The sequence below is a fragment of the Helicoverpa armigera genome, chromosome 18, assembly GCF_030705265.1.
Source record: "Helicoverpa armigera isolate CAAS_96S chromosome 18, ASM3070526v1, whole genome shotgun sequence".
Classification (NCBI taxonomy): Eukaryota; Metazoa; Arthropoda; class Insecta; order Lepidoptera; family Noctuidae; genus Helicoverpa; species Helicoverpa armigera.
The window spans coordinates 10,584,207-10,609,713 of NC_087137.1; the positions used below are offsets into that span (position 1 = coordinate 10,584,207).

At 40.5% G+C, this 25,507-nt stretch overlaps 2 protein-coding genes across 4 annotated transcripts in view; one reads left to right on the top strand and one right to left on the bottom strand.

Moving 5' to 3' along the window:
• The window catches only part of LOC110379864 (bone morphogenetic protein receptor type-1B), a 64,622-nt gene extending 43,398 nt beyond the window's left edge, over positions 1-21,224 (top strand). The window contains exons 1-3 of one of the 2 annotated variants that reach the window (XM_049848293.2): positions 15,512-15,785; positions 18,451-18,638; positions 18,789-21,224. In XM_049848293.2, the coding sequence (XP_049704250.2) occupies positions 15,776-15,785; positions 18,451-18,638; positions 18,789-20,042 (1,452 nt within the window). In that variant the 5' untranslated portion in view covers positions 15,512-15,775 and the 3' untranslated portion in view covers positions 20,043-21,224. Of the gene's footprint in view, positions 1-15,511; positions 15,786-18,450; positions 18,639-18,788 lie in introns of those variants that run through there. The other variant, XM_021339678.3, reaches the window with a different exon arrangement.
• Positions 21,225-22,328: 1,104 nt separating this feature from the next.
• Positions 22,329-25,115, bottom strand: LOC110379868 (RNA-binding protein lark). 2 transcript variants are annotated; one of them, XM_021339681.3, is made up of 5 exons: positions 24,955-25,115; positions 24,158-24,831; positions 23,678-23,886; positions 22,712-22,753; positions 22,329-22,620 (listed from the first exon to the last, which is right to left on the bottom strand). In XM_021339681.3, exons 2-5 carry the CDS (start codon positions 24,821-24,823, stop codon positions 22,572-22,574), a joined length of 966 nt encoding a protein of 321 aa, XP_021195356.1. In that variant the 5' UTR covers positions 24,824-24,831; positions 24,955-25,115; the 3' UTR covers positions 22,329-22,571. The 2 variants fall into 2 exon arrangements, with proteins under 2 accessions (XP_021195356.1, XP_021195355.1); XM_021339680.3 differs by having other exon boundaries at positions 23,615-23,886.
• Positions 25,116-25,507: the final 392 nt, after the last annotated feature.

Sequence of the window (25,507 nt, forward strand, 5' to 3'; positions counted from 1 at the left end):
AAATTATCTATAAATAAATTTCTCTCGATATAAAGACGATACTAATGTTCGTAGTAATAGGTTGGGACGCAACACTGTTGTTCCAAACTTATTGTTTTATGGGTGTATTAACATTCTATGATCCAAATTAAAGCAGTACTTAGTGAACTGGCCTCAGTAAGCGACTTGACCACAGGAAGGAGGCTCTATTTAAATTCTACTGACGTAGGATTAAGGGTCTCGTAGACACGAACTCTCGATGTTCGTAATAGCAGCAATTTGCATTTAAATTCAGTTCTTTTAAATGATTGGGCAAACGTATTGAGCCATAAATACACATGCTAATTTAATTCCCTATCAAGTACTACATTGTTGTCTTGAAGTGCTTGAGGCAGGCGGTTGAATTAATTTTATTCCTCAAACTTCTCGTAAGTCGGTGGCAATCTGCTCATCTAAATTATATACATAAATAGCGAAGGTAGCAACAGTGAAATCATAAATATTTAGATTGGCCTTGCTACTAGGTCGCTGAATAAAAATAAATGTCATGACCTGTCTTCAAATGTGCCTATGAGATGATGGTATCGGAAAATTTTCCTTCTGAAAAGGTCAACACCAAAAGCGTTTGCTTGCGTTTCATAGACGTGGAAATTGGTACTGTAATGAATGATGACGTAATAGCGTACCGAAATGATCGACAGCCGGCCACAGAGCGGTAGTAAACATGCGTAAGCGTCATTCACAGACGCGGCCGGATATTGCGCCTGTGTGAGTGCGCTCACACGTCACACACTCCCGCGAATGGGTGCGTGTGCGCAGTGAAATTATGAAGTCATTCCTATACTGAATACACTCGATTCCTATATATTGTTGGAAGCTAGTTGCATCACGATTCGCCTTTGAAGCAAGTGTAGTGTGGTCTATTATGCTCACATGGTGCAGTTGTAGGGACGTCTTGCGTAATAGCTGTAATGATATTCATATCATCCGATTGTTCTCGCTTGTGCATAATATTATCTGCCTTCGATGTATGTCATCGAACTATAATACTGGCTGTCTGATCTATTTGAGAAACTTACATATTGCTATGATTATTAATGTTTGAATTAGTCAAAACGTGTTCTGTTCCGTTAACTAATCTTGTGATATAAAATCTATTAGCTTTAAAGACGATGCGATCTAAGTTCTGCTCGAGTCAATGATAACACTATAATTTATGGCAGTAATAACGTCTACGCCACTTATTAATTTCAACAGATTACATACATAGGGTCATTTCGCCTGTTCGCGACCATCACCCAGTTCGCGTCCATTTTGCCGATCTCCTTTAAAAAAACTTCGAAAACAAGATAATTAACACACCAATCAAACGAAAGATCATTACCGCTAATACGTTAATGTATAAGAGGCACGCACAGATAGACAAAAGTTCTGTGCGTCCAACCAATCCTTTTAGAAAAAATAATTAGTCTAGGCTCTTCAACAAGAAAGCGCAAACACGTTGAATTTTAGATAAAAATTAGTGTGCAGCAGCGTGTTTGATGGTAAGTTTTATATTGTTTTATGTGAATTTTAGGATAGATAGCTATTTCTACAGTTTGATGATGAATAAAGGTATAATGTTTTTTATGAATTTGGTAATGTTTTTTATATTTAACGAATAAAATAAGGTGGACGCGAATTACTACATCGAATTTTACAAAACTTCCACTTTGCGTCCACAATGGACGCGAACTAAAACTATCCTCTATACTAATAAACCAAATTGCGTCCACTGTTTTCGTTAAATACTTGCTTATAAAAATAATTAAAACATGGGTACTGTTTAATATATTAAGATTAAACAGTAAATTTTTAATTTTTTGTTATTTTAAATTAAAAATCAACATTATCATCATTTAAAATTCACTTTAAAAAAATAAAAATAATTTTTCTCAACATTGGTTTAAGTAACTTAAAATTAGGCAATTAATTTTGCAACTTGAAAAATAAACAGTAATCAGTTCTGTTAATTTTACCCTAAAATCACAGGGAAAGACCCGCGTTGATTATAGTAAGTTTTTGGCCATATTAAATTAACAAAACAATATAACAATTTTGTCTAAACATACAACTAAAAGAATTGTTGAGTCAATAAATTATCAGACAAGGCATATTCTTTGAATATTTTTTTTATCGATTTATTCTTCTCTCGAATATCATTTAATGCTTTCTTTAAGTCTTCTTCTGTGTATGTTGTCTTTTCCTTCTTTTTTCCTGTATCCGAAGAACTTATCTTAAATGAAATTACTTAATATATTAAGATTAAACAGTACATTTTTTTATTAAGATATATACGTGGTTCTAATTAAATTATAATTTTTCTATTTTTTTATTAAGATATTTATATACGTGGTTATAATTAAATTATAATTAAATATTTAAATTATAATTATAATTTAATTATAACCACGTATATATCTTAATAAAAAAAATTACTGTTTAATCTTATTTTAAGTTACTTAAACCAATGTTGAGAAGAATTATTTTTATTTTTTAAAGTGAATTTTAAATGATGATAATGTTGACTTTTAATAATTAAGTTTATTGTTAAATAATGAAATTGATCTAATACAATCTTTCTTTATTAATTCTTAAAAAAATCACCCCTATATTCCTTTTCTAAGCTACTGGACGCGAACTGGACCATGGGTGGACGCGAATTGGATTTTGTGGACGCAAACTGGGTAAAACGCCTAATTTTGAGGTTTATCGATTTAAATAGAAAACGTAAGATATTTCTAATACAACTGAAAGTTAATCTTAAAATAGAGTATATAAGGAATACATTACACAAATTTGACATGGAAATGAGTGCTGGAGCATTTTGATTATCGCCGTCAAACTTGCCAACTGCACTAAATGGTCGCCAACAGGCGAAATGACCCTATATTATTTTCTGCTGCTGTTTCCTGTAGTTTATCTAAATATTGACTATTCATTCATAAGTTGTATGATTTATGTTTGGATAACAGGTAGAAATAACTGCGATTGTTATCACAATCAGTATTTGGAATCTCCAAATAGCCATACACCAGATTATGTGAAGATTTCATCAATTAGGGGACTATATTATTTTAAGACTTGAACATAACTGATACATATCGTACATGTTTATCATCCCTCCTTGTAATCCTTAGTACACAAACACAATTCTAAACGCATGTTCAACTGCTAGATGGTTTCAAAGTACTCCTTTCCAATCTGCAGGTGTATTAGCAATATTATGAATACGAGTTTGGTCAAAAAGAAAGTTCGATCACATCCCGACTAGCTGCGACTCGTCTGCGACTAAGAGGTCACGACTCGCGGCTGACCAAACTAGTTTCCTATCTACCAATTTAAAATCAACACACCCAGTATTGGACAAATTAATGTTCTGCCTTACATGGTTTTAGACTCGGCTAAAATGGTATTTGAGAGTCGTAATTGTACTATCATTGTGATCATGATTTATGATTCTCCAGTCTTTTCTGCGGCTACTGTTAATAGTTCTATTGATAATAACGGAGTGGTTATTTAAATGTTAATTGTTTCTTTTTGATGTTTGTTATTAGCATACAAAGTTATTATTCTTTAGTTAGAGAGAGTCTTTTTCTTTTATACACGAATCATAATAACATTCAAAAGTTGGTTAATTTAGATTGGCTATATTTGTTTCATCATCAATTTCTCTCGCAACTCGTTTTAGCCAATAGCAAAATGTAATCAAATAAAAATAATAATATAATTTATGTTAAAATAATTTCTTTTGCAACTTTTTTCTAGATATTAAGAAACCTGGTAATGGCCTTTAAGAGGCAGTTTACACGTCATGCGAACACCTGTGTTTCATCAAAATGTATTATTTAATTTAAAATGATAATTTTCTGAGAATTCGCATTTAGTAATGGGACATTCTGCTTCTATTCAAATTTAGATGTCCTCGCATCCTCGATGGTTTTCGCGGAACTCTGTCAACTGCGTGAAACAATTAACAAGACGTTATTACCTAGTTATATCTTCCCTGAAATCCACTAACACATATTCAAAAGCTAAATGTTGTAAGGTACTTGTATTAAGTAAGATATCATCATGATTAGTCTGTCCATTTGAAAAGTGTTTCTCTCAATCAAGTTTCTATTATTACCCGTCAATTAAGACAATCACGAGAAGTTTGACTATCTCTTTATGGAATCAATATGCATATGTGCGTGTTTATAACCGGCACACCGGTGGCACTGTTGCAGACCAGTCTGGGGCCCGTTATATTCTCAATGGGCCCCATCAATGGACCTCGGCTATTTGCATAAACATCTATAGTAACTACTTGATCAACGCTTCATTCATCTTCACGAAACGTCGTTATAGCTGTACTTTGATTGGCTAACTTGTTTTTATTTGTACAAGCTGTGTTTGCTTGGATTTGATTTTTGAAGTGGCACCAGATATTGATAGAGTGTTTGTTTAAGAATTTATAAGTTACTCTATTAGAATTGTATTCATGTTCATAACAACTTCCTCAAGTTTGGCAGCACTCTTTGGTATGCCACTTGGCAGCAAATAAAATATGATGCAACAATGATATAAAAGTAATTACCGTCGCCTAAATTCATTGAATTGTATCTTCACATGATGTTTTAATGTTTCTTAATTTAGTTTGTAAGAGGATATATGGGCATCGTTCAGAGATATCGTATTACCTTTGAACCGGTTGTGAGGCAGTTGTTTTTCGCAGTCTAATTTGATTAGACAGTCAGGTGTCCGCCAGACACCAATATATTTATCATTGACAGCCAATTATTATAATTAACTAGCTTGTGAGTTTTGGAATAAGATACATCTGTTTGATTTATAAAGTTAGCATAATATTATGATTGCTACGCGGCAACTGGAATTTGAAGAGATTTTTATACGATTTATTAATATATTGAATAGATTTCATATTGTAAACAATGAATGAAATGGGATGTTGTACCATCTATCATTTTCTAATAACCCCTTTTCGCAAAAACCCGGATACGCTCCTTTATTCTGACGTCACTTCTAAAAAAGATACGTTTACAATTATATTTTTTTCTCATTGGACTTTGAAACTCATTAAAGTATGTGACAGTGGTCTAATTGTTTCTGCGTTATGGATCGCCGTGGGAGGGTTAACGGTACGTTTAACCCCACCTTATCAACGCTCATATGTGGCATTACCAGATACTAATGACTCAATTACTTTTTTATCTCACTTTCATTCTATTTATGATTAATGAGCTACCTATATTTCTTGTTTTCTTATTAAACTGCGCGCTAAAAATAAACGATGGATCATTCATTGTTCAGGTTTAACATTAGTTGGTGTTGTGTTTTCCCCGTGTGAGTGGGAGCGAGGCCTATCTGTTCCCGTGGGTGTAACTGACGTCTTGTATCATGTGACGGACAGCAGCATCCTTCACCACGCTGATAGCACGCTGAATCTAGTTTTGCTAGGACTGACTAGATTTAGACTTAAATGAGATATTCGGGTGACCAGTCTAGAAGGTTTTGGAAATAAGAAAAGACAGTAGATTCGATCAACAAAATAATTACTGAAAGATTTCTCCAAGTAGGCTATCTCTTCAATTTATTTTACTCCACGCCTTAATTTATACAAAACCGAAAATCTACTTTCACAATAGTAGATAACGATCTGTGCATCAATAGACGGAGAGAGAATACTAATATTGTTTCTCTCAGATAATTTAAATAAGAACAAAAGCGAATTATAAATTCTGTTGTCGATCGAAAGCGCATCCGATTTGCACTTGTGATGATACACACATCCGTAATTATATCGCACGTATTAACGCAACCAACGTGCCTATTGAGAGCTTTCATCGTATTGCAAATTACTCTCCGAATAACACTTATTAGTTTTTTGCTCTGTGGCCAAATATCGCAGATGCGGCGCTAGGCATCAGTTTGTCGGACTTAATTCATGTTTTGCTGCGTTTCAACAGGCACGCTCGCTAAATTAGGTACACCTTTCAGTGCAGTCATTAGATCTTCTTTTTGGAGAATAAATGCTAAGATTTGTAGCTTTTCGTACAAAAGTGTTCAAGTTCTCTCCTAAAGTCGTGGTCTGCAGTCACGATTTGGCTGCTTCTAATTTAATCGGTTTGATATTCAGATTCCTGAGCGTGCCTATTTCCAAGATCAAACGTAAAAAACGTAATAGAGGACATTTTCCAAGTAAATGTCCGCAACGACTTTTACTAAACTGTACTTTGATTTGACATTGATGCATGATCAGTTTCCCGTTCGGTATTAACTTAAGAAAAAGCTCGTCGCATCCATTAAGTTTGATGTAGTACCGAGTTTTTTGTTCCGTTATGTTGGCGATGGGGGATCATATTGTTAGCGTTTTATTGGTGCAATCCGTCATGTCTTCAATCCGCCCTCGATCGCATCGCTAATGGCGCGCGCCCACCGAGCTGTTTCGCAATAATCATCAATTTACGGTAATTGGCCGACGAACACCTCCGAGCACCTCCGAAGGCTTGTTCTCTTATTTCTCAATAGTGATCGGGGGTAGTGTGGGCGGCGGTGACCTCTCGGCACGCGTGGGCGAGCTTTCTACGATGCGCCACCTTATCTAATGGCTGTACGACTACGTATCAATGCGTGAATGTTGCTTTTATGACACTGCTTTAGCGCCTATGATCAATGACTTGACAGAAACGTTGACGATTCAATCCTCTTCGCTGTCGATGTGTTGAGTACTTTTGTGTTTGTTGTTGGCAAACAGGTTGCACAGATCATAATGTTGAATAATTCAGCAGAATAGCCTAGTCGTGGCCTACAGGCCGCCCACTGCACTCAACTGCGTCGTTTTGCTCGTAAACACTATGTAATGCATAGTTTATTTTATAAAGCGGTAGGTTTTCGTTTTTATAATCATTAGTGTCGGTTACACGAGCTGGGACAAGCAAGGTTGATTACACCGCAGCTGTCAAGCCTCAGCGTTTAGTTTCACAATAAAAAGCAGAGTATTACTTGACGAAATGAAACTCCATGCGAACAACGAAGGGTTAAGTTATTTGGAGATCCGCATCAAATATTACCTCCTATGTCAGTTTATATTAAAGTTAAAAAGAAAATAGCCTCATACTACGCTTAACATTTACAAAATTAGGACCTTTAATCATGAAGAAAATAAATCAGCGTTTTACGTTTTATATTTCACGGTAGGCTTAGAATGTAGAGAACCGTATTAAAAAATGGGTGTCTCGCACTTGACAGTTTTTGTCCTTCGATCCGGATAGAACGTTCCTTTCTGGTGATAAAATATCATATTTCACATGTGGTCGACAAGCTAATTGCGTGTTTTTACATTAAGCAGGTTTTATATGAATATCTTAATGCTTGTTATTCTATAAAAAATAAATATAAAGTTGAAGAGTTGTGGAAAGCAGAACTTTGACATTTAAAAGCTCGCATACAATCCGGCAACACAAAAGAGATTATGTAAATAACGAACTTTCTTTAACCTTAACACAAAGAACCGTTTACAAGATCAAACTTAAAAGAGAAATGCTCAAAATTTCACGAATTTATATGGCGGTGTCGCACGAGCCCATTATACAAAATTATAATAGTAATGGGTGTCGTGTGTCACATAGGTTCGACATTAATGTCGTCTGAACGCTTAATGTCGCGGAAGTCGCCTACGCGACGCGATTTAAAACGCTCGCGACCAAAAGTCGCGGTCGCACTTGACCGCTTACTTAGATTCATCATCATCTGCCTAGCCTTTTCCCAACTATGTTGGGGTCGGCTTCCAGTCTAACCGGATGCAGCTGAGTACCAGGGTTTTACAAGGAGCGACTGCCTATCTGACCTCCTCAACCCAGTTACCTGGGCAACCCGATACCCCTTGGTAAGACTGGTTGTCAGACTTTCTGGCTTCTGACTACCCGTAACGACTACCAAAGATGTTTAAATGGCAGCCGGGACCTACAGTTTATCGTGCCATCCGAAACACGGAAGAACTCATTATGACAAGATGGTCACCCATCCACGGACCGACCGCGCCAAGCGTTGCTTAACCTTATGATCGATCGATCCGCGCGGCTTTGACTTAGCCACGAGCTCTTCTCCGCTTACTTAGATTGCTGTATGATAATCGTAATTACTGCCCGTTATAGCAACCAGTCGCTTGTGTCTGACACACCTGTTCTTACTTTGCGGATTTATTAAGACTTTGATTGGGAGTCATGTTTAAATAATTTACTAGTAATTGGTGTAAATAATGAGCGGTTGATGTGGGGCTAAGGGATATAAGAACATTGTGTTATTTGCATCTGTGCAAGAATGTAGCGTTCTCTATGATTTGCCTACAATAGAACACCATAATCGTATGACTAGTATAATACGCTATATTTGCTCAGTCCTATATTTGTCCGATTTGAAAAAACATGCTTTAAATAAATTATGATTTAGAAAAATAACGCAATGTATCTTTCGATTTTATTCATTCAAAATGTCTATGTATCATGACCTCTGATATCTTCATAAACCCAGCTACACTATATCATATTAACATTTACAAAAAATAATTCAAGAAAAGAGAAAGAAATAATTTATGTATTCCGGGGGAAGGCTCACAGTTACGTAATGTCGGCCACACAGTGCGCCCGCGCCGGTCAAAAGTTCGTCTGCATACGCCCACGCGGATTCTGGGATTGTAGTTGGACATTATAGAGAAATCTCTCAGAAATACAACTCACGTTTTTTAAAATAATGATTCGGGAAACGTTCTATTTAATTTCAAATCAATCGAATAATGTATTGGCAGTATAAAATGATAAGTTTCAATTGGCTTTGATTTTCTTGTGCCTCGTTTAACTTTTCGTTTTTTACTGATCTCCCTTTTCTCCAAAATTAATCTTGATCTTCTATTTAAAGCTTTTTGTTGGCGGGCTTATTTATACCGAGTTTTCGGATCGCCACCGCCGCGACACCTTATCGTTACTCATTATTAATGATCTTCTGCATAACGGAACCTCTAACTCAATCCATTAAGGTTTAAAGTCGCTAGTTTAGTTTACTTGTAAATTCTATGCATGTTCAGCTGAATTGTTCATGTTTCATGTAGTCCACGACGTGAGTTACGACAAAATTGGTATTTATTGATGTCAACCTTTGTTCGTTGCTATACGGGAAATTGTACTTAGACACATTACCTAGTTTACCGTTATTATTTAATTAATTGGTGCCACACTTGTATACACATTTTGCTGCAAGTATAAATGCGTTCGATCAAGCATCGATGAAGCAAATGATATTCCAAAATTAGCATTGTTGCTCGCTTTTTGCCAATCATCAATCTGAGTCCTTAGAGATAGATTTTGGCTGTACTGTGTGGCTCATAAAATATGTTGTATATTAGTATAAACTAGCAACATTATTCAGTCCATTAGCTTAGAGCCGGCTCGGCGCTTGTCGCGGCTATAGTCCAATAACTCAGCAACCCCCGAGGCCATGTACCGGCGACCAGACACGACTTTCTCGCTGTGGGCGTCACCTGTCGTGCCATACCGTGTCCATCTGGCACACGCGCCACCACTAAAATATATCTTATACATCTACATATAAGAACCATAATGAATGCAACACCAATACATGCAACCTTGCCAGGTCTCGCCCACCATCGCTCATTGGGCTCAGATCTAGCGTGTCTACAGATTCTGCATTCATTATTTTGAGTTTCATTAAAAATCATTTCATAACAACACTTTCTAAATTTTGCTTTTACACACAATGCGTTGTTGATAGAATCGTGTCAGTTCACAAAAAGTATCGTTCAATATTTGACATCGCGCATTTAATAGATGTATTTCTATTCCTGTCAATTGATCTCCAAAGCTTCTTTTGTTGTCTGGTATAGCCAAGTCATGTAATACCGTATTGTTCGATGTAAACGTTGCTTGGTTTTTTCAATGCATGTTTGTTTCTTTTACATGGTAACGTTACTGGTTCGCCTACATTAACAGTTTTTGTCTTGCCATTAAACACGATTGTCTGTTGTCAGTGAAGACAAAACATAAAATTGCGACATTGATTCAAGTTTGAGTGACGTTCAATTTGTGTTTATTTGTCCTACTATCGCCCACTGACGAATTTCTATCGTAATCTTTTCATCCATCTGAACGTTCATAGACAGATCATTAATTACATCTGTTACTGTCAAAACGATTTGTTTTAGTTTGTTTTTCTTATTCTTTCGGCTTATTGTCGACTTAGTAATCCGTTGAAGTAATCTCTTTGATAAGATTAACTGTATCGAAGTAAATTATGTATCTTTTGTAGTCCATATCTATTGATACGATATCGTTCCCAATTTCAACTGCGTAGTAGTGTAGCTTCAGCGTAGGTACGTAGAGCTGTTAGCCTGCTTGGTGCACATTTATCAGCATTTTTGTAACGTGTCAGTTTGTCATGCGCCGCGTGCTCCGACGTGGCGGTGGCGGTTGCACAACGCCGCCCATCGCCACGTCGCATGATACATCCGACCAAAATATATTGTTTATCACCTCAAGATAGGCATTAGGCAGACGTTTGATAGTGTTGTTCTCTCCTCGCTGATAACGACCGCGCCCCTACAATTAAGATTATCACGACAAGATTAAGAGATTAGGGGCGACCTCAAATTGCGCTGTGTTTGGGGTTCATAAACGTTTATAACCTGTCACGGAAAAATGCTACCGAATTTACGAAGTGGCCTGATTACTCAGGTCTGCTGCTATCTGTAAGGAATGTGTCGAGCGTTAAGTTCGAAAAGTTTACTCAATGACGTCTGTCCGCTGTAGTATCAATAGCCGTTATCGAGTAATGTGCAAGTATGTTGACAATTAAACTCGTAATCTATCGCGAACAAACGGTGTCCATTCAGTACAGATAATGCTGTACCAATATGTTGTTGTTTTGATAGATTCCCTACAAATGGAACGAGACGCGGTATCGTGCGGTTTACACTCTAACGCGGACCTCTGCCCTCAGTTGCACAATTGTCACCAAAACACGGTTATTCACACGGCTATTTTTAAACGGATACATTCAGAAATAAGGTGGGAGCCACAACTTCAACCTCGAGATATGACATCTTAATAATGTAGCGCGATAATATTTAAAAGTCGTTGAGGCTATCAGGCGTGCAACTTTATTATGTAAATATGAAGGGAATGTACGATTAAATACGTAAATATCCAGGTACATTATATACAGCAGTGACCGGCTTCGTTACCTCAGGGTAACGGTCGTCGATCAAGCGAGTGGGTCGCGCATAGAAAACGACATTACTTGCAATCTGCGTGTGCGCATGAATATGCAGAGCAGATCCATCAGCATGCTAATACAGGCACCCGCCGCCTCCGCGTGGCGTCAATTACGTATACAACGTATTTACGCAGACAACACACAACAACACTGGTTTCTACTTCACCAGCTATCAAGCCAACACGGAGTTTTACCGTTCGCATTACACCAATAAGGAAGTCACGGTAATTGCCGATATCCCACATATAGACCAGACAGTTGTAAAACTAAATAGGTAAAGCTGTGCTAAATATGGAAAAACAAGTTATGCAAATATTGTAAATTAATTAAATGCTCCATTTGTAATAACCACTATAAAATGCGTCATATTCTAAAATACTTGACATGTCTGAAATTTTAACTTAAGCCTTGATTCATGAGAGCGAATTTTCCTGCGCAGACGCAAGCTTTGCGAATGTGCGATAGCTGTACACATAAATACGTCGGCCATTTGCATTTGATGGATTCGTGTTTTCGGATAAACATTCAGTTTTTATTTGCTATGCTTGTTTCTTAAATTCTTAAATGACGTAACTAAATTATAATTCTATTCTGCAATCCTGGAAGAATCTTCTCTAATACAGAAGTACCTTTGGATATTCTGCGAAAACTCTGAAACATAATGACAACTAATAGTACAAAAAAAAATAAGTGCATATAAATGTTTCAGTAATGACATCTCATAGGTAAGCGTGGTCGTTGTCACGTAGTGCCCTAGTTCTTAATTCTTGTTACTATTTCTGCATCGACCCTTATCGGTATTGAACGCCGATAAATACTGATTAGCTTTTTAAATACTTTAGTGCGTCGCTGGCTAATTATAGATCGGTAATGCTTGACACGGTTGCTTGTAGAGTACGCACTTTTGTGTTCTGTTTCTAGGACGAATGAAGTAATGCAATTACATTGAAAATTAGTACGTATTTTTATCAATTTTTCCTCAAAGGAGCATTTGTTGCAAAGCCAAGTGGAACGACTGAAATGAGGCACTTCTTCCTAAGATTTTTTTTGTGGTAAACTAAAACCGAGATTATCGAACGCTATGAGATACTGTACGTAGGTATGAATAAAGAGACAAAAGTACCTAAAAATCAGAAGAAAACCACCGTCTGAGTCCCGATATATTGATAGCTATATTTTGAAGTATGTACGTTAAATTTTGCATGTCAGTTCACACCACGGCAGGTTAATAAACTTGAGATAGTTGACGAGATAAAGCGTATACACAGTAATTCTCACGTCAGGTACCTAGATAACACTTCACACTGGCTTGGATTTCATGTAAATATTGATTACTGTCAACTTTATCACCAGTGCAGAGTACTATGTATGTGCTCTGCCAGTCTTGGGAACGCGGCAATGGCAGGTTTCTAACAATTAACTAATAGTTTTATAGCCCGTATCAATATGTTGATGATGACAAAACAAACGATGGGACGCGGAGAAAATAAAAAATATCCATATTTGGCATTTTTTGAGTCTCTCTTGGCATACAATGTGCATAAAACACAGTTCCGTAAACGAAGCCACGTGAACCGGACCTAATTAGAAGTCCAATATTGATCAATAAACAGTATTTGCTGTTGTATTATTTATATTTTCAACATTGTAGTGGACTTGTTGATTGAAGTAAGTGATCGCGGCCGAGTGGCATGCGCGCGCGCAAATATTGTCGGTGTCGCGCTCTTATCGTGCAAATGGGTCGTTAACAGGTGATGTTCAAACACGCTAAGCTCGTGATATAACATAGAAATTATATACTTTGAAATCCTCATGTATAGCCCTATATTTTTGAAATACGTGAAAAAAATATGCTGTAGTCTATGGGGTCTATCAGTTGCCACACTAGATATGCGCGAAAAACAACCTAAGAGAGGTTGGTTTTGGCAATAGGGTAAAAAAAAAACAAAAACGTTCAAATCGATTGTAAATGGCGGAGTTGTGCGCAAACAAAACAAAACACGAACTTCCGAATTGATAGCCTCCTCCTTTTTGGGCAGTCGGTTAATTTTATTAAAAAAAATACGGCCTCGTCTCCTAAGGCCGTAGAAGATTAAGGGTGTGTAAAAACTATTACGTAACCTGCGTTTAAACCCGATACTCCTTAATCCCCGGGCCACAAAAAATAGTGACGGGATCCTGTTTCGAAAGGAGCCAGGAGATGTGCGGGCGGGGAGCGGGCGCGGCACCTCCGAGGCGCGCCACTCTGCCGCCGAATAAATTATGTTCTTTGGCCCGTATCACGCGCCGCGCGCCCCGCGCCCGCCCCTCGGGACCTTATCGATCGACTTGGATAATCCTAGAGGTCGCTAGATCGCCGGCGCCTGCGCGCTGCGCGATGATGACCTTTCGCCCCAGCAGCATGATCCCAACCGAATGCCATTTGCAAGAGTCACGACAGAACTGTTTTCCTGATATCTGGGGGGCGGCGTTCGCGTGCTGTGGCCCTGTTTGTTTTAATTACCTTCCGCTATTCGTCATCTGTATCTAGACCAACTCATTATATTGCGCTTTCCTCGCAATATGATGCTTATCTTTTAATCCAATTCGGTCGACAGAAAGGCAGCCAAGTTTATTCGTATCTGAAACAAGGTGGAGTGCGATGCGGTGTTCCACATCGAAATCATCTTGATCGATTGCCCTTTTACTGCCTATCTTTAACAAATCGATTTATATGATCGCTTGCAATTGCAGCACTCGCAACGTCAATTCGTTCTCGTGTACACGAACCCATACCAGAAACATCTGCGCTGTATGCCGAATCCAAAGCAACTAGTTTTGCACGTGCGGTGCACAGACAGCGAGTCAGCGACCTATTCCCATAATATCAACAATTAGGGCTGCGTGTAGTAACGTGAAAGTAGTTTTCAGACTGCCACATGATTTATACTTAACGTCGATGCTGTTGATGAGGTTCTGATGGCGTGTTTAAACGTCGTCAGGAGAATTCCCACGAGAAACACCAGTCAGTATAAATCGCTCACCGCGACGTTTAATGTCACACGGGATCGAGTTATGACCAAATGATCACAAATTCAGAACCTCAATCGAGATCCGTATTAGGCTAATAACTACGATTATTTGCAAATTGATGTCACAGGCGGGACACCAGAACAATAGTGTCGTTTCTTTGCGTAGGTATGTCATTTGAATTCATAACAGAAATTAGCATGCGTTTCGTCAGTAGGCACGTGCCCCTGAGCTTTGCGTGTCTCATGTTAGGAGGCTTCCTAGTGCTGTTTGTGTCCGGCTGGCTAGTACAACGGGTCAGGACATCAGACTGTTTATCATATCAAGTGCATTGGCCACGTGAGAAACATGTGCCCTGGACTCTCCAAGCTGGTGTTGTGACGACAGATACCGGCGACGCAACGCCTAATCTGTCTGACGATGTAACTGCACCTACTACTACTACACACATTCATACTTCACGAGATCCAGTGTTTCACCATTAAGGAAGTCGGCAGCATCACACTCAAATTAGAAAAGTAAAATAAAGTAGATGTGTTAGTCATAAAAGCTTCGAATTAATGGCGTTCCGATTAGTTAGCTCCATAAGGTTTTATTGCTCGCGTTTCTCTAATAACATGTGGAAGTAAAGTAGGCGTATTAGTGCTCCTCGTAAAGTATAAAAAGCATCAACATCCGACAGATGGTTTTCCAGAACTGCTACTAAACTCATGTTCTAAAAGTTTTCGTATTTAGATTATGTATATCTGCTGAAATAACCTTATCAGGCCACGTCGTCAAAGACTTCGTTCTTCTTCAAATATTTTATCGTTATGATACTTTTCCTCGTGCCAATAATATAGTGGTACTGCTGTTTAATTTATTCAATGCTTCTTTGTTCCTATTCTGTAATCTACTTTGTCATATTTGGAGTTCTGACAGATTGTATCGTCGGCACAATAAGTTAATTGTGTTGACTAATAGCTGGCCGATCAGAGGCAGTGTTCGCCCAATACATTAGTAAGTAGATCATAATAAACAGCTGTTGGCAATGCAGTGTTGGCGTCAATGAATTGCAACGCGCGCCGCATTTGTGTATCTGATGAGTGTTGTGCGATCGCGGCTCGGTGCTCGCGTTATCTCTCGGAGCCATGTGGAGGCTGTGCAGCGATGCATACTGCACGGGGGACGCGGCGCGGGGCGCAGGCCCAGGGGGACGCCGCCGCCGCTCGCGCTCCGCCCGTCATTCGCGCCGTGGGCGTCTCTCCGCCGACACGTCTCGCTCTCAGTGCTGTCCGCCAGCAACTCGGAGTCGCGCGCGAACCATAACGTCTCCCGTGAGACAGCGTGCGTTGTCACTGTCCACATATAATCTCAGTGGTGTAAAAATAAAGCCGGCGACAGACGGCGGCGGCATCCCAAGTTATATTTAAATGATAGCGCGGACGCGGGGCTGGGCTCGCCTCGACCGCTCTCCGACAACATGAGACGAAGTACGTGCAACACCTCAGTCCACACCTCCGGCAGATCCTTCATCTAAGGAGTTGTCGCAAGCCTGAATATTGTGTGTCGGCGCGAGGTGCAAGTGCGCCGTCGACGCTCTCCTCGCGCCTGGAGACGTCTCTGTGTTTCTGTTTGTTTTGTTCAAGTGTTCGTATCTCGGGACCTGCAGTTGTGATCTCGGTGTGTTGTAGTTTCCGCTTTCTGAACGGATTTGCTACGAGCTAAGGATGTGGACGTTGAATCATTCATAGTTTCCTGCCTTTGTTTTATTTATATTTTGAACATAAATGTTTGTGTCTCGTAAGTAAACTGTTGTACGTGTAATCATCGTCGTATATTTAGAAGTTTTCGGTATCATTGTAAAACTAGAACGTTTGTCTGACCAACATGTACCTACTAATGTTTGTGTAAGTCATTCACAAACACATTGATTCATAGTTGTTACCTCGTATGAGCTCAGGTTTCAGATTTCTTTACCTATGGGTATTTACTGACCGCAGCTCTATTGCCTTGATGTCATTGTAATTAATAATTGACTAATAAACATAGCTTCACTTGCCTTCATGTCCAACTTTCCGTTTTATGCTAAACAGTACTGACAGGCAGACATTAAACTTGATAGTTTAATTATTTATCACGTCTCGTCACATCCTAGGAGTGGCGATGGCGACACTAATCGATCAATTTTACGATCCCTTCAGCATTTTCTCAGATAAATATAGAATTATTAGTGTTTTGCGAAGTAATATTTACTAGAAGTCGATGGCTAGAGTGGTCCTGTGTAGCGCGTACCTGGCTTCATTGTAAGGACGTTTCGTACCGTCCGGAGCGCGCCGGGTGTCGGCCGGGGTTACCTGTTGCTTGCAAAAAATACGTGCCCGATGCTGGATGAATGTTTAATGCCATTAATATTTATATTGCTGATCAGAATTCTTTTGTGTTCATATTCAGGCATATCGTGTTCACATCTCTAGACGAGGCCCTACCACAGTGTTCTGAAAATATTAATAAAGTTTATTGTAAAACATAAACCGTAAAACATAACCTTGGTACACAATTACACATAGGTTCTTGGAATCTAGCTTGTGTTTTGTCAACGTTATCAAAATACAAAGTAACTAAAACAAACTTAAGACCCCCAAAATTGCTACGAGTGCACAAACAACGTAAATTGATTTTATTTGCTAAATGCTACATTTTAAATGAGGCTTTAGGCAATAGAAACAAGTTGATCCAGATATGAATAGATGTTTAAATGCCAAATGTATCTACACCTGCACATTGGCATTACTATTTAAATGAGAAATAACATATTAATGAAACGAGAAATGATTACGGCGCACCTAATAGTTGGAGACTTGGAGTCATTAGCGCGTCAGACGGTTCACTTGAATAATTATCTTAATTGACTCTGCCTTACTGCATTTTTCACCTTGATTTATTGAACTATCTGGATGTTCTCTGTTTCTGCTGAATGGTTTATCGTTGCTTTGTCTTCTTTGAGCCGGAAAAGGTAAATAAAATAATATGGGTCTTCATGTTTTATGAGAGTTTTTCATCATCCTTTTGCCCTTATTCCAATTTTATTGCGTGTACAGCATGTTTTCTGCCATACTCTAGCTAATTTCAGCTCTCAAGTAACATAATTGTCTGATATTAGAGTCGAGTGTTCTTTTGAAACCAATTAGTATTTTCATATTGTGATCATCGTTGGGTTCCAGAAAAAATACTTGTCGATGTCACCGTAATTACTTTTTTGCTGTTAGTAAATAAGCTTGAAGTCAAAGTATGAATGTCACAGCATTGAACCGTCGCATCAGCCGTGACTATTGTGAGATCTGTACAGACTATCATTATCAATGTATTGTTTGTGTGTGTGTGTGCGCAATGGGCTCGGCGCGAGATTCCCTCGCGATATGCATCTCACTTCTAGATATCGGTTGATAAATATTATTGCTCAGGGATACAAAACAAACATCACTGGTTTTCTGATAATATTTCAGTCTATAATACCTTAATGTTTGTATTCTGCGTTTCCTGAATAGGTTTTTTGATTTTCCTGTTGAATAGCTTTACAGGAATTCTTGTTAATTTATAGTCGGCAAGATTAGCTTCGTTGTATTAATCGTCAAGTTAGGTACATATTACGTTTTCTTTAAACATACCAAGCTTCACATAATGAGATATTTATAAATGACTTCACAGTGATTATATCATCTTTCAGTAATTATTCACATCCTGTGGAAAGTTTTTTCTCACCTGTTAATCTATAAACATCCTTGAGTTACGTGATTATGATTCTTTCAGTGCAAGTCCTCGTGTTATCTAAGATTGGCTGGACACGGCCCGATATATTGATAATTACGTTTCTATGTTTTATAATAAAGCACTCATCATGTGGCGTAATTACTTTAATGTTATCGTATTATTGTGGCGTTGGCATATTTGAATAGGTTTCTATAAAAACTCGTCCTACGTTGTTATTTAGTTTTCCTATATAAAAGATTTGGTAGTGGATGTTTTTGTTGTTGTTAGATTTATTCATTATTATCTATTTTGAACACACAAAACTCAGGCTTGATTTTATCCTTCGATCCGTAACTTTTCATCTTGTACCCAAAATCACCGTGTAACATGTAACATCATTGTTTCCAGGTCGGGGCCTAGTGTGCGAGTGCCTGGGCGCGGCCACGTGCCCTGATGGCGCGGCCAACGGCACGTGCGTCACGCAGCCCGGCGGCTACTGCTTCGTGGCCGTCGAGGAGGTGCTGGACGACAGCGGGCTCGTCGTCGTCGACCGCACCGCCGGCTGTCTGCCGCCAGATGAGTCGGGCTTCATGCAAGTGAGTATCTCACTCGTTCCATGTTTAAGCCCAATCACTCCTACATTATTTATTGAAAGGAGAACAGTTGAAAAACTATTTCCTATTTTGCCCCATTCTCATATGTGCTGAATAAAGAGCTATCTAACGTAATGTTTGTTTACTTTCCAGTGTAAAAGCTCACAGGTGCCACATCAGCACCCTAAGGTGATAGAGTGCTGCTTCGAGAGCGACCTGTGCAACCGGCGGCTGCAGCCCGCGCTGCCGGAGCCGCCGCCCGACGTGACGGAGTCGCCGGGCGCGGGCGGCGCGGGCGGCGCTCCCACGCTACTGCTCGCCGCCGCGCTCTGCGTCGCCCTGCTGGCGGCGCTGGCGGCCGCCTTACTGCTGCTGCGGCGCCGCCGCCGCGCCGGCAAGCGTCCGCCCTCACCTCCCGCGCCGCTCCCAGCCGACGCGTCCTCCGGCTCCGGGTCGGGCCTGCCGCTACTGGTGCAGCGCACCGTCGCCAAACAGATACAGATGGTGGAGTCCATCGGCAAGGGACGCTACGGCGAGGTGTGGCTCGCGCGCTGGCGCGGGGAACGCGTCGCCGTCAAGGTCTTCTTCACCACCGAGGAAGCTTCCTGGTTCCGTGAAACTGAAATCTACCAAACCGTACTGATGCGACACGAGAACATCCTCGGCTTCATCGCCGCCGACATCAAGGGAACCGGCTCGTGGACACAGATGCTGCTCATCACAGACTACCACGAGAACGGCTCGCTACACGACTACCTGCAAACCGTGGTACTCGACACGAACAGTCTCATGACCATGGCGTATTCTATAGTGAGCGGCCTGGCGCATCTACACATGGACATATTCGGCACCAAGGGCAAGCCGGCCATCGCGCATCGAGACATCAAAAGCAAAAACATCCTGGTGAAGCGCAACGGTCAGTGCGCCATCGCGGACTTCGGGCTGGCGGTGCGCTACGTGGCGGAGCGCAACGAGGTGGACATCGCGCCCAACACGCGCGTCGGCACGCGGCGGTACATGGCGCCCGAGGTGCTGGACGAGAAGCTCGACGTTACCAACTTCGACGCCTTCAAGATGGCCGACATGTACTCGCTGGGCCTGGTGCTGTGGGAGATGTGCCGGCGCTGCTGCTCGGGCGGCAAGGCGCAGCAGGTGGAGCCCTACGCGCTGCCCTACCACGAGCTGGTGCCGCCCGACCCCAGCTTCGAGGACATGCACGCGTGCGTGGTGCGGGCGGCCCGCAGGCCGGGCGTGCCGGCCCGCTGGCTGGCCAGCGAGCCGCTGGCGGCGCTGGCGCAGCTCATGTGCGAGTGCTGGCACAGCAGCCCGCCCGTGCGGCTGACGGCGCTGCGCGTCAAGAAGACGCTCGCCAAGTTCCGCACGGAGACCACCGTCAAGCTCGTGTGACCGGACTCTACTAGCTTTACGTTCCGACCTAAGTTCCTCGATAAAATTCTATTTATTTTACGTTTCTTGTGAAAAACAATAGCCGCCCCATCGATGTGAAAATTCAGTTCGACCACCGTTCTCGTTTAAATCTCAGTATTGTTAAGTTTATTCGGTTAGCAGTTCGCGCCCCAGTGACATGATACTGTAATTATAATTATGACTAACTTATGAATGTTCCCGATGGAATCTCCGCAACTGTATGATTTTGGTTTTAGTTTTGTTCTAAAAGTAATGTTTTATTTTATTACTGTTACTTAGATTTAATGATGAAGTGTTTTATAATGAAAATTTGTTGTCTTCCGTTTGTATAAGCAATTGAGTGTCCTCGTCGATGCTGTGTCCTTGTGTGTCGCCGCACCGCAGGGACACAGGTTCGGTTCACGACACACTGAGGCAGCTATAGGAGTGTAGATATGGAACAATACTCTGTTTACGTTTCTGTTGTAAATTAGTCGCTGTTGTGAAGTACGGGACTGACGCCGCGGGCTCGAGCGACTTGTATTGTGATATTTTGACAATAAGACGCCTTTGTAATCGTACAAAACAGAGTTGATTTCGAAATTATCGACGTAGCCGTGTAAAATGCATTTTTATATTCACATGTTTGTCGGTACAGGTAGCTAATGTGGGTTGTACTTAAACGATGATAAAAAGACTAATAGTAGTGTGTGAGTATTAAAGTTATGGAATGTATAGCGCAGTGTCTTATGGAGATGCCTTCGCAACGATTAGTATTAACTATTGTTTTGTATAGCGACGCACTTGGTCTGATGTGCCTTACGTTAAGATTCTATGCCTTGTCACTATTCAACTTTAGTTGAAAATTGTCACATCGAAATGTAATAGGAAAAGTGCATTACAACTCATATTTGATACACTTTTCTTACGCACATTTTGAAAACTGTTTATAATTTTGCAGTGATTCGGAATCACAAAACCAAACATTAATTGACTGCTAATTGTAAGGGTAGTTGTATATGTGGAAGTGAGTAGGTATAGACTAGACCAAGTGTCCGCCTAGCATTTATTTACTAGTGCGCATCGCACCCTGTACAGTGTTGTGTAAATATAGCAGGTAGCTGACATTGCATAGGATTCTAATACATGTTAAGTTACAAATAAAACATTAATGGACATAGATTATGTTTACTCATTTATTACCCAAACCAAACAACATTGTATGAGAACTAACATTCAAGTTTCACACCTAGTAATGTGTTGTATGGCATGTGAATGTGAAGTCATATATTTATCGTCTATCATTGAGATGTGAGCGCCAATTGAATGGTGGTCCACGAATTATTCTCAAAGTAATTATATCTCTAAATGTTACCTATACAATAACAAACATGAAACGTTTTTTTTGTACCTTAAAACACCGAAACTGCTGAAACGATTTGAAAAAAACATATTTCACTATTGGAAAGCTTCACTATCCTCGACAAACAGGCTACATTTTATACTGGTGAAATAAATAATAGCGAACAGCTAAATGTCAATAAAGTTTATTAGGTACTGCATTATCATGATTTCGTGGGCTGTGTGTAAACCAATCATTTTACCAGGTTCAGTAAAAGGGAAAGAAATGATATTAGTTGGACGAATACAAACTAGTGATGGGCGACTCGAGCTATCTAAGGGCCTATGCACACCACGTTTTTTAAACGCGCCGTCGACGCGCGTTTTTATCCTGCAGAGCAGTTTGTTGTCGTTTGTATCGTTTCAAAAGCGCGTTTACATCACTACACATGCGCGTCGGTATGTATACAGGTGTGCAAAGGTCTACAGGCTGCGTCTTTCTTGCGTGCGTATCGCTACAAACGCGCGTACTCGAGCTAGACCGTGAGCGAGTCAACCCGAGTTAACAAACATCGATGGTGGTACGGAAGCTTTCGTGCGTTCGTCGTCCGTCTCGGATTTGGCCGAACTTTCTTCACGTTGCGTTTAGCGCCACCTGTCGTAGGGCCGGGAATCGAACCCGAGACCTGCACAGCAGTCGTGAGTTCGTGTGGAGAAAAGATAAAAGTGCAATTTCAATTACATACATGTACATATTTCTGTCAGTCACCAACACTGCTAGGACAACTTTCTACAGTACGAGGCAATCATCAGGCCATTGGGGTCAGATAACGGCAGATTAGCGAAATTTTAATCACTTGTTTAAAATCAAAGGAAAAGGCTACACATACGTTACTCAAAACTAGTAATTAATTGAGGGGTAACATGCTGATACAATGAAAATAATTTTTGTACTTAAAATGATATTTATTTCACTTATTTACATTTAGTCACATTACACATTCATAACTTCATAAGCATCCATGCCAATCGCACTTGTGGAAATCTCAAATCAGTCACTCCCACCAACTTATTCAAATTATACTTTTATTCTCTATAAAACAGTACTAACTATCGGTCAGCCAGTCAAGTACAAATTACAATTGATTGCAACTGAGCGTTGGACTATATCTAACTTTTTATATTAACCTAGTAAGGCGCATATCTTCTGGAGGGAGATGGTCCTCTCATTCCCGGCCTGAAAACAAAAAGTATCAATTAGTATCAAAGCCATTTTACCAATTTTGAAAGGAAGCTGTATTCAGTAAGTGTAAACAATCCTGTCTCACCTTCTGTCATCAAATGTATCACGGCTAAAGTCTTCATACATTCTGTAAAGAGAAAATTTAAAGTTAAAATTATAAAAACTTTGCTTAGTTTTCAAAGGACATCATCCATCTTGGTCCAAAATCAACAAAAAAGTGCTGTATTCTGATAAAACTTAAGAAGCCCACTTTCCCCCCACACTATTTGGAAGCTTAGATTGGGAAAACTAAGCCCTCAACATCAATGGTTACTAATTGCTGCCTTATATTGCCATTTGAGATTTGGTAATGTTACTATCCTGTTAGATGAAGGACTAAAAACTAGGACAAATACTCAAAGATATAACAGAGAAAAGCGTTAGGATAAATAGGACTCGAATTATAACTAGAGGTCAAATAATATCCCCTGAACATGTCCAAGTAAATAAACAAAAGAATAATCTGCAATGGAAAAAATACTGGGCACTAAAAGAAATAGTACAAGTAAGTAACTTAATAGTGCAAGTAATTTTCATAGGTAATAAGTTAAATAAAAAATGTTTGGAAAGACAGAATTTTAGCCAGACCAAGTGTGGTGCTGCAACATTGGTGCCATATTTACAAAAGATCAGGCGGACATGTTTTATAAGCATTTTTTTTATTATTTTGGACCAAAAATGTATAGACTGTGGAAAATGTCCTTTCTTGAGTTGACAATGAAATTGTATTTATTATATCTGAGTGAACTCTACCTAATTAATGAAAAGTGTAATACTGCGAGTTTTAGATACAACTGTAATTACAGTGATTTTCAAGAATATTACTTGTTTGTCAAATAAATGAAATGGTGACATTCAACTAAAAACAATTGTTTGTTAGTTGAAAGCTAGTTGTGGTAAGGAAAAGAAAGATATACAAGATTGACAGTTGACACAAGTCAATTCTCACCCCCGGGACATTTGAGGTCCTTGAGGGGGACTTCTCCTGCTGTACATAGCATCATACGACGACCTCATGGATCCCATCCCGCTGCGCATCGGCGGCAGGCTCGGCATGGGCGGCATCGGCTCCCGGCGCAGCGGCGGCGACACAAAGTCCCCGCGGCCGCCGCGCGACGCGCCCATCTCTAGCCCGCGCGAAGCTCCCACTGGGTAGCGCCGCTCGAACAGGTCCCGCGGAGACTCAAACCGAGCCCGGTCGTAGTACCCATCGTAGGGGTCCTGCCATCATAACAATACATTACAAACAGGCAGACGGTGACTGCATAAAAATAAAATAAAAAGAAACTCAAAGAAAGAAATTAGTTAAGGCATCTTAAGTTTTTGGTTTGTTGGCGAGCAGCGAATGTAGCATCACCGAGCCCGATCATGTTACTTCGGCCCGAGTTAGGTACCGCGTGCGAAGACAGACTCCACGCGCTCGGCCTACGTGATGCATCGAAAGCGGTCAAATGGAAACCGGCGGTTCGGATAGTAAGTGATAGCGCGTTACCCCAAATCCTCCCATCATGCGATCGCGAAGGAACGGCGGCGGCGGCGGCGGAGGGTAGGGGTCGCGGCCGAAAGCTCGATCGCGGAAACCGTTCCGGTCGGGGCCGAGCGCCTTGGGACACTCCTTGGACCAGTGGCCGCCCCGACCGCAGCGGTAGCACTGCTCGGGGTCGCCCATGCCCGGCCGCTGGCGGACGCGGCTCGTCGACAGCTGCACCTTCATGGGCTGTCCGTCCACCATCATACCGTTCAGCTCTTTGATAGCTTCGTTCACGTCGCCCGTCGCGTCCAAGTGCACGAAGCCATAGTTACGAACGATATCGCACTCGACGACCGTGCCGAACTTCTGAAACAGCTCGCGGACTTCGGGCGCGCGCGTCTTGTCCGTAAGGTTACCGACGAATATTTTGGTGGTCGGCGTCGACGGCGCCTTTCGGCTCTTGGCGGCTTCTATTTTGATCGCCTGGCCATGAACCATCTCTCCGTTTAAATTCTGAATGGCTTCGCGTCCGACTTGCTCGTTTTCCATGTGCACGAAACCGTAATTTCTGACGATATCGCATTCTACGACCGTACCGTATTTTTCGAATAGCGGTCTAAGATCGGCGTCCGTAGTTTTATCGGAAAGATTCCCGACGAAGATTTTGAAAGTACCGGCGCCCGGCATTTTAGGTTCTGAAACGCATACATAATTTGACGAAATGAGTCAGCAGCGTCCATGACAATGGATAATGGCAGTTCGCAATACCGAAAAAAGTAATAGTTCGTTGGCTAGAACAATTTTTTGGCAATACTTACCTTATATCAGTATCACTTAGCACGACGAAAGCACAATTTAGAGAAAATAACACACAGCTATATTACAACTTATATTTATGCCACAGCGAGCGAGAAATGAACTTAACCACAAAATGGCGACAGGAAGGAAAGAGAAAGACCGAAAGAAAAGCGCGTAGACTTGTTTCATTCGCACAACTCACAATGGGTGGCGTGTATTTTCATTCATTCGTTTCCGTTTCCACACGACCATAGACAAAGAAGAAATAATAAATAGAAAATGTTGCCAGCCAGCCACTTTGTTTGCCGGTGACCGATATTTAGGATCATTTCTCGTGATATTTAAATTCTTGACAAATATGGTGGACATTTTATTATTATCAGACATCTTAATCATTTAACGAGTGAAATGATGTGCCGATGTTATTTTCAGGAGTTCATCGAGGGTTCAACTGTATATGGTTATTTTATGGTTAACGATATAATTTTTTATATAGAGTGTGGAGCATAACTCTACACGTAATGGGGTTAAAATTATTATGTACTGCTCAGAGTTATCGTTAGATTCATCACA